Below are 10,758 nucleotides of genomic sequence, written 5' to 3' on the forward strand. Positions count from 1 at the left end.
TGATGATCTGTGTAGGTGATTGTTAAGTTGTGAGGAGCTGTGTAGGTGATTGTGAAGTTGTGATGAGCTGTGTAGGTGATTGTGAAGTTGTGATGAGCTGTGCAGGTGATTTTGAAGTGAGATTTCTCAAATTTGATGCAGAAAAATATGTCTTAACAGTGATACAATAATTATATACTTGATACTGTTGCTCCCATTAAAACCAGGCGAGCTAAACCTAAAACTGAGCCCTGGTTAAATGACAGCACACGGAAGGTCCGAAAAGAATGCAGGCGAGCTTAACGTCAGTGGAAAAAAGATAAGCTAACGGTGTCGTTTGACATTTTGCGTGATAGTTGGCGTAAATACCAGCTAATTGTCAAAACTGAAAAAATTAAATATTTTTCAGATATCATTGTGACAAACTGTCACAAACCTCAGGTTTTATTTAAAACTATAAACGACATTCTTGACGTCCCCCAGCCTGTCTGTCTAGATGCTTCCCCTGAAAGATGTGAGCTCTTTTTAAAGTTTTTTATGGAAAAAGTAGCTAACATTAGGGCTAGCATCCCTACTCCGACACATGACCCGTCTACTGCTGTCATCTGCCCTGCCATTTTGAGCCACTTTGAGCCTGTGTCTCTTATTCAGCTAGAGGAAATTATTTCCCAAATAAAACCGACTGGCTCCCCCGTAGACGTCCTTCCCCCTCGGCTGGCTAAAGAGACCAGTGGTGCTACAGGGCCGGATCTCCTATCGATCTTAAACCGGTGCCTAGCAGGTGATGTACCAGCTGTTTTTAAACATGCTGTGGTACAGCCGTTGCTTAAAAAGCACAACCTCGATCCCTCTGTCCCATCCAACTTCAGGCCTATTTCCAAGCTCCCGTTTAACTCGAAAGTTATGGAAAAATGCGTCCTGGCCCAACTGATGCCCCATCTGAACGCCCATGGCATCCTAGAAGTGTTCCAGTCTGGGTACAAAACCCTCCATAGTACTGAGACTGCACTCATACGAATTTTTAATGATATATTTTTGGCTACGGACTCTGGTGAATCTCTTATTTTGGTGCTCTTGGACCTGACTGCCGCTTTCGACACGGTAGATTACAGCATTTTGCTCTCTCGCTTGGAGCACTGGGTTGGCATTAGAGGGTCAGCACTGGAGTTTTTCAGATCCTACCTGTCAGGGAGAAGTCTCTGTGTCACCCTAGGAGACGCTACATCCTCCACAGCATCCCTCAACTGCGGGGTGCCACAGGGCTCGATCTTAGGTCCAATCTTGTTTATGTTGTACCTGCTCCCCCTAGGATCTATTTTTAGAAAACACGGTGTTTCCTTCCACTGTTACGCTGATGACAGCCAAATCTACCTGCCTCTGAAACGTAACAACCCTGACTCCTTAAAACCCTTGCTCGCTTGCCTGGAGGATGTAAAAGCATGGCTGGCTTTAAACTTTTTAAACTTTAACGACGGCAAGACCGAAGTTATGGTGTTTGGGCCAAACAACAATGTGTTTCCTCCCGGTGATTTAGGTCCCCTTCAGCCTTTCTTAAAGCCAATTGCCACCAATCTAGGCGTTAAAATAGACTCTGATCTAAAAATGGACAAACAGGTCAATAAAACAGTCAGAAAGAGCTTCTTCCAGCTGAGAAGGCTGGCAAAGATTAAATCTTGTCTTTCCCGCCCTGTGTTCAAAACTGTTATCCATGCCTTTATGACATCCCTCCTCGACTACTGTAATGCCCTGTATATTGGAGTCAACCAGGTCTCCATATCTCGCTTACAGTTAGTCCAGAATGCCGCCGCACGGTTGCTTACAGGTACACGTAAGCGTGACCATATTAGTCCTGTACTAGCCTCCCTCCATTGGCTTCCTGTGCGATACAGGATTGATTTCAAAGTTTTGCTTTTTGTTTTTAAATGTTTAAATGGTTTGGCACCCATTTATCTCTCTGAACTACTCAAACCGTATGTTCCCACAAGGACCCTCAGGTCCTCTGACCAGCTTCTCCTGGTGGTGCCTAAATCAAGGCTGAAGCTTAGAGGGAACCAGGCTTTTGCAGTCGCAGCTCCCAAGCTCTGGAATGAGCTGCCTCTGCACATAAGACAGGCCCTCACTCTTCAGGTGTTTAAATCACGCCTCAAGACATATTTTTATTCTTTGGCTTTTCCTAGCATAGTATGAGCTTTTTGATGTTGAAAGTGACACTGTGTACTGTATGTTGTTTGTTTTTAAATGAAGTTGTGATTTTTATTATTTTATTGTAAAGCACTTTGGTACAACTTGTTGTTATTTAAATGTGCTATAGAAATAAAGATGGTATGGTATGGTATGGTATAACCTTTTCACAGTAAAATACTATCACATGTTCCAGATTGCACTCACGCACTGTCCCGGGTAGCAAACCCGCCCTGGTGGAGATATGCACCTTTCTAGTTCATGATTTTATACATAGGCTACATGTAATAATAATAATAAATTGTCTCAGATGTAGCAGTAATTAATAAATGACAGGAATTCAGAATCAAGAGGGATTTATTTGTCGTATTCATAAAGGTACAATAAGAACTTTCAGCATTCAGCCTGGTCATGGTGACCAATGTTGGTCTTATAATGAATTAATCACTGAATCAACAAATTAACGAATTAACGAATTAACGAATGAATGACAAATAATAAAGTTTGTTCAATAATAATTAACCACTTCAACCCTATATATTTTGGCCATTTGAAAATAGCCGATCTACAAGCTTGTAGATTATCTATTTTCAAAAGATTTTGCACACATTTTGAACTTGTGAAATGGGACATTCTGCAATATGAGTACTTTTTTTGTCTTTATAATTTTTATCCCACGATTTTGTAACCCATTTATCACCCCTGTGTCAATTATCTAATGTAATCCTGGGCTCTACACACGCTCCGCCAACCGGGGAGAGAGCAACGTCCAAGTCGCTCAGAGTTAGAGGTATATTCAATGGAAATGGAACCAAAAGGGTATCATCTCGTTTTAGAGGATAGCTTCTTGAGATGTATCATCTCGTTATAGAGGATAGCTCCTTGAGATGTATCATCTCGTTTTAGAGGATAGCCTCTTGAGATGTATCATCTCGGTATAGAGGATAGCCTCTTGAGATGTATCATCTCGTTATAGAGGATAGCACCTTGAGATGTATCATCTCGTTATAGAGGATAGCCCCTTGAGATGTATCATCTCGGTATAGAGGATAGCCTCTTGAGATGTATCATCTCGGTATAGAGGATAGCCTCTTGAGATGTATCATCTCGGTATAGAGGATAGCCTCTTGAGATGTATCATCTCGGTATAGAGGATAGCCCCTTGAGATGTATCATCTCGTTAGAGAGGGGACACAGAACAATACATTTACAACATCAACAAAACATAGATGCTCTCCAAACCACTCAAACACTACATCAAGACCAGAAGCAACTGAAACACCTAACAAAATACTAATAATAGTGATAATGACAATAATAAGAAATAAAGATAAAGTTAAAGATAAAAAGAAGAATCAAGCATTAAAGTACACACCTCTCTCCAAAGTAAAAATGGGTTTCAGGTCTACAAGCAAAGAAGCCTTGAAAATGTTAAATGATGTAATTGAAACAGACAAGTTGTTCCAATCAGATGGAGCTTTAAACTGAAAAGATTAGATGATGTGGGTTGAGAAAATAAAGTTGTTGAGTATGTCTATATGTATGTATATTCAGTGATTTCACTTAATTCAAATATCACTTTATTTTGTGGATAATCCTCCCTACTATAGAGTGGGCTGACTATGGGTGTAACGATATAGTAACTGCATCGGAAAATCGATTTTAATTCCAAGAATCGAAGCATATCGAAATGAAAACGGCAACATTGACTATGTAATGTATCGTTTTGCAATGCAAACAATCTGTATCGAATCGTTTTGTTATGCAAATAATCGTTTGTGTGTGGGTGGTATTTAGCAATTTTTAGAAGAAAAAAGGGGTTTAATTACTTAGTTTAAAATAATGTCAATGTATTTTAAATAGTTACTGTATCAATTTCAAATCATTGAATCGTATAGTATCGTATCATAATGAACCAATATCGTCCATGTATCGTATCGTCAACCATGTATCGTGATACGTATCGTATCGCTGTTCAAATGTTTCGTTACACCCCTAGTGCTGGATCTTCTTGTGTTTTTTTATTCTATGGTGTTTTGTTAGATCACCTCTATTGTTGAAGCTTTTCCCACATTGGTCACAGCTGTAAGGCTTTTCTCCAGTGTGAATTCTATGGTGTGTTGTTAGTTCAGACCTTCTGCCGAACCTTTTCCCACATTGGTCACACCTGAAAGGCTTTTCACCAGTGTGAATTATATGGTGTTTTGTTAGATCACCCCTATTGCTGAACCCTTTCCCACATTGGTCACAGCTGTAAGGCTTCTCTCCAGTGTGAATTCTCTGGTGAATATTTAAGCTGCTACTCTGATTAAAACACTTCCCACATGTTTCACAACCAAAAGGCTTTTCTCCAGTGTGAATTCTCTGGTGTGTTGTTAGATTACACATATGAATGAAGCTTTTTCCACAATGGTCACAGCTGTAAGGCTTCTCTCCAGTGTGAATTATCTGGTGTACTTTGAGATGGGAATCTCTGGTGAAGCTCTTTCCACATTGGTCGCAGCTGTAAGGCTTTTCTCCAGTGTGAATTCTATGGTGTTTTATTAGATAAGACATAATGGTGAACCTTTTCCCACATTGGTCACAACTGAAAGGCTTTTCTCCAGTGTGAATGCTCTGGTGTCGTTTTAAAGATGAAAGTTCAGTGAATCTTTTTCCACATTGGTCACAGCTGTAAGGCTTTTCTCCAGTGTGAATTCTCTGGTGTACTTTGAGACTCATATATGAAGTGAAGCTTTTTCCACATTGGTCACAGCTGAAAGGCTTTTCTCCAGTGTGCATTCTCTGGTGTACTTTTAGATTGGAAACTTGGGTGAAGCTTTTTCCACATTGGTCACAGCTGAAAGGCTTTTCTCCAGTGTGAATCCTTTGGTGTCGTTTGAAAGTGGAAAGTTCAGTGAAGCTTTTCCCACATTGGTCACAGCTGTAAGGCTTCTCTCCAGTGTGAATTCTCTGGTGTGCTTTAAGACTGGAAAGTTTAGGGAAGCTTTTTCCACATTGGTCACAGCTGTAAGGCTTTTCTCCAGTGTGCATTCTCTGGTGTACTTTAAGACAGGAAAGTTTAGGGAAGCTTTTTCCACATTGGTCACAGCTGTAAGGCTTTTCTCCAGTGTGAATCCTCTGGTGTTGTTTGAAAGTGGAAAGTTCAGTGAAGCTTTTCCCACACTGGTCACAGCTGTAAGGCTTCTCTCCAGTGTGAATTCTCTGGTGTCGTTTGAGTCCGGAAAGATAAAGGAAGCTTTTTCCACACTGGTCGCAGCAGTAACGTTTTGGTTTAACTGAGGACAGAGTAGGACAGGTTTCTGAAACAGAAAACACACCCGGTTAGAGCTTCATGATCAATTATAACACCTGGTTAGAGCTTCATGATCAATAATAACACCTGGTTAGAGCTTCATGATCAATAATAACACACCTGGTTAGAGCTTCATGATCAATAATAACACCTGGTTAGAGCTTCATGATCAATAATAACACCTGGTTAGAGCTTCATGATCAATAATAACACACCTGGTTAGAGCTTCATGATCAATAATAACACCTGGTTAGAGCTTCATGATCAATAATAACACCTGGTTAGAGCTTCATGATCAATAATAACACCTGGTTAGAGCTTCATGATCAATTATAACACCTGGTTAGAGCTTCATGATCAATAATAACACCTGGTTAGAGCTTCATGATCAATAATAACACCTGGTTAGAGCTTCATGATCAATAATAACACCTGGTTAGAGCTTCATGATCAATAATAACACCTGGTTAGAGCTTCATGATCAATAATAACACCTGGTTAGAGCTTCATGATCAATAATAACACCTGGTTAGAGCTTCATGATCAATTATAACACACCTGGTTAGAGCTTCATGATCAATAATAACACACCTGGTTAGAGCTTCATGATCAATAATCACACACCTGGTTAGAGCTTCATGATCAATTATAACACACCTGGTTAGAGCTTCATGATCAATAATCACACACCTGGTTAGAGCTTCATGATCAATTATAACACCTGGTTAGAGCTTCATGATCAATAATCACACACCTGGTTAGAGCTTCATGATCAATAATAACACCTGGTTAGAGCTTCATGATCAATAATAACACACCTGGTTAGAGCTTCATGATCAATAATAACACCTGGTTAGAGCTTCATGATCAATAATAACACACCTGGTTAGAGCTTCATGATCAATAATAACACACCTGGTTAGAGCTTCATGATCAATAATCACATTGAGTTACATCACGCTGGTCGCTACCATCTGAACGACCCTCGGTTGCTAGGCAATCGACAGTGGTGGAAAGTAACTAAGTACTTTTACTTAAGTACTGTACTTAAGTACAATTTTGAGGTATTTGTGCTTTACTTGAGTATTTCCAATTTCCAGTACTTTTACTTCTACTCCACTACATCTCAGAGCCAACATTTGTACTTTTACTCCACTACAATTATATGAAAACTTTAGTTACTTTAGTTACTTTGGCGATTTTAATTTTGATTAGAAAACATACATTAACCACTTCAACCCAATACATTTTGGCCATTTGAAAATAGCCGATCTACAAGCTCACAATGCGTCGCAACGCGACGCATTGAGAGCTTGTAGATCGGCTATTTTCAATAGACTTTGTACACATTTTGAACTTGTGAAGTGGGACATTCTGCAATATGAGTACTTTTACTTTTAGTACTTTAAGTACATTTTGATGCCGATACTTTTGCACTTTTACTCAAGTACATTTTCAATTCCGTACTTTTACTTGTAAAGGAGTAGTTCTAAATTGCAGTATTGGTACTTTTACTCAAGTAAAACAATTGAGTACTTTTTCCACCACTGGCAATCGATAAACAGGAAATGGTCCGTCGGTGAAAAGGTTCCCTTCACTTCAATGTTAAGCTCATTGGTTGCCATTGACATGACTTAACGTGATTTTAGGGTTTTTATTGAGTCAGATTGGCCTCGCTAATATCTACCCCGTCGCTAGACAACGCTCGCTTCCACTGTGGTCCGTCAATTAAATGTTTCCCTCCGCCCACTTCCACTAGAAGCGTGATTTCTGGCAGCGTTTCCTGTCAGGGGAGTGCGCTGCCCGTCACTAAGTAGTTAAATCCACCAAAATGTCCATATATGGGCATAAAAGGACAGAGACTGACATACACAGATATCTCCATATATGGAGACACAGGTAGACAGACGGATACAGATAACTCCATATATGGAGACACAGGTAGACAGACGGATACAGATAACTCCATATGGGCATGAAAGGACAGAGACTGACATACACAGATATCTCCATATATGGAGACACAGGTAGACAGACGGATACAGATATCTCCATATATGGAGACACAGGTAGACAGACAGATACAGATAACTCCATATATGGAGACACAGGTAGACAGACGGATACAGATAACTCCATATATGGGCATAAAAGGACAGAGACTGACATACACAGATATCTCCATATATGGAGACACAGGTAGACAGACGGATACAGATAACTCCATATATGGGCATAAAAGGACAGAGACTGACATACACAGATATCTCCATATATGGAGACACAGGTAGACAGACGGATACAGATAACTCCATATATGGGCATAAAAGGACAGAGACTGACATACACAGATATCTCCATATATGGAGACACAGGTAGACAGACGGATACAGATAACTCCATATATGGGCATAAAAGGACAGAGACTGACATACACAGATATCTCCATATATGGAGACACAGGTAGACAGACGGATACAGATAACTCCATATATGGGCATAAAAGGACAGAGACTGACATACACAGATATCTCCATATATGGAGACACAGGTAGACAGACGGATACAGATAACTCCATATATGGGCATAAAAGGACAGAGACTGACATACACAGATATCTCCATATATGGAGACACAGGTAGACAGACGGATACAGATAACTCCATATATGGGCATGAAAGGACAGAGACTGACATACACAGATATCTCTCAGACTCAAAACAACAATATGTTGTTGTCTTTGGATCAGATTGTGCCCACATTTCCATGCTGTATTGGTGTGCACCATTAGAGAGATAACAGGCAGACATTTCATGTATCTTTACATTAATCTTCTACATTTTTTTAAATTAAGTAATGCAGAGTTCTAACAATAATAAAACTCTTGAGAGTGTAATGAAATAAATTAATTTCACTCTCTCCAGAGATAAATAACTATAAGGGTCCATTTGGTTACCAACTCTCCATCATTTAACTGGGGACCACCTGGAACCTCCTCAAGGCCCACTGGTGGTCCCCGGACCACTGGTTGAAAACCACTGCTCTAGTATAATGACACCTGTGTCCATCGGGCACCGGCCTACTTGGGAACGATGCAAGTTGCGAATGCATAATGCTAGTATACCCCCACCTTAGTATGCAATACGCACTATTTCTGTTGTCATAGCACCTGATTTAACCGTCTGTCTGTGTGTGTCCCTTTAGTGCCCATATACTCTCAATCACCCATTGGAATGCAAATGCTTGCCTTTCAGGCTGCCTTTATATCCTACTCGTCTCTTTGAAAACGGTTCTGATTGTGATTGTGGGGGGCGGACGGACGACGGCGGTGAAAAGTTGACTTGTCCGCCCCTGTTTATTGAAATGGACTCCGTTCACTGACTGATTTATAAACGGCTTCGAGTCAGTGTTACTTCCATGTTGCATAGCACTGTCCAATCTTTACCGTTCATGTGTGCTCTGTGGGCAGTAGCAGCTGTAGGCTAATAAAAAGTATAGAAACACAGAATGGGGGGACTCCACACAACAGCTCTAAGGTATATTAATGACAGTAAAATCACAAAACTGTTTGCTCAGGATGGGATCTCTCTGGCTTTTTTTCTAACTTGACTACGGTAGCGGTGGTCTCAAAAACATAAGGGAAACTTTGACAGGAAAAGACTCGCTCACCGTATAGAACATAGAAGTAAAAACTCCTTAGACTGAGACTTGGAAAAATATATTTTTATTTTATCATGCTCTTAAAGTGCTCTGTGCTCAAAGTGCAATTAAAAAGCAAACGTTTCGGTCCTAAGACCTTTGTCAGTGATATAGCACTGACGAGGGTCTTAGGACCGAAACCCTATACTCTATATACGGTGGGCGAGTCTTTTCCTGTCAAAGTTTCCATATAATATCTGACATTAATTAAAACTATAGATTTATATGGCAGTGAACTGAATAAACTGAATGAAACACTGCAGTTATCAGACTAAAATTAATGTTGAAACAATAATGGAACAGTATAACAGCATAAGGACCAGCTCAGAGGCCTTGTGGTTAGAGTGTCCGCCCTGAGACTGGGAGGTCGCGGTTCGATCCCCGGCCGGGTCATACCAAAGACTGTAAAAATGTGACCCAGTGCCTCCCTGCTTGACACTCAGCACAGCATCAGTGTTGTTTTCGTCGACTAAAATTAAGACGAAAAATGTTCGTCGACTACCTTTTTTCACCGACGAAAACTAAATGAAAACTAAGCTATGGTGACTAAAACTAAGACTAAATATACTGACAATGGTCTGGAAGGGACTAGTGGACATGGACAAGAGATCTAGTATAAGTCATAAGTTATTCTACAATTAGTTGCATGCTGAAAATAGCAGATCTACAAGATCACAATGCGCCATAGATCGGCTAATTTCAGCAAGAGTAAAAACAGGCCTGCCAAAAAAAGTTTTAGTCGACTAAATCAACTATAGATTTAGTCGACTAAAATCTCATGACATTTAGTCGACTAAAACTAGACTAACACTGAAACGTTCCAGGTGACTATAAAATGTGACTAAAACGAAATGAAAACTATTCAAGAGTCTAAGTAAAACTAAAACCAAATTTGTCGCCAAAAACAACACTGCTCAGCATCAAGGGTTGGATTGGGGGTAAGTCCTTGTGACATACTAGCGTCATGTCCAGGGGGTGTGCTTTCACATCAAGCTGCCTCACGCTACAGAAACAGGAGATAGGCTCCTGCCCCTATGGGCCTCATGGCTCGGCAAGGCTATTTACATACATACTCATAACACGATAACTCAAACTATACCATTGCTATTAATAATTAAACAGTTATGTAGTGACATTAACATGTTGACAGTAAAACAGAACAAACCTGGTATAACAGTAATATAGTAACATTAACATATTAACAGTAAAACAGAACAAACCTGGTATTCGGTGTAACTTGATCACTGGAGTAAAGTTCAGCATCACTGCTCCCTCCATCCTCCTCTGATGTGTTGTCTGTCTGTCTGTCTGTCTGTCTGTCTGTCTGTCTGTCTGTCTGTCTGTCTGTCTGTCTGTCTGTCTGTAACAAACTCTGTTCACTCTATGCTGCACTGCAGCACTACTCCTCAATGAGAGGCAGAGAGAGAGAGAGAGAGAGAGAGAGAGAGAGAGACACACACAGAGATAGAGGCAGAGAGAGAGAGAGGGGTGGGGCTTAGGGACACAGAGAGAGAGAGAGAGGGGGAGGGGTTGATTTATGAACACAGCAGCAGCAGCTGGTTTGGGTTAGGGCTGCATGGTTGTCATAGCAACCTTCATGGGG

The 10,758-nt window shown here is 40.5% G+C and overlaps 1 protein-coding gene across 1 annotated transcript; it reads right to left on the reverse strand.

The window, feature by feature from the left end:
• Positions 1-1,157: 1,157 nt before the first annotated feature.
• LOC310868632 (uncharacterized protein) lies at positions 1,158-10,497 on the reverse strand (the record flags this gene model as incomplete). The annotated part of the gene is made up of 3 exons (XM_083779089.1): positions 10,376-10,497; positions 4,485-5,462; positions 1,158-1,291 (listed from the first exon to the last, which is right to left on the reverse strand). The coding sequence occupies exons 1-3, from the start codon at positions 10,431-10,433 to the stop codon at positions 1,158-1,160; spliced, it is 1,170 nt and encodes a 389-aa protein (XP_083635215.1). The 5' UTR covers positions 10,434-10,497.
• Positions 10,498-10,758: the final 261 nt, after the last annotated feature.

Source organism: Protomyctophum parallelum (assembly GCF_964188405.1).
Source record: "Protomyctophum parallelum genome assembly, chromosome: 13".
NCBI classification, from domain to species: Eukaryota; Metazoa; Chordata; class Actinopteri; order Myctophiformes; family Myctophidae; genus Protomyctophum; species Protomyctophum parallelum.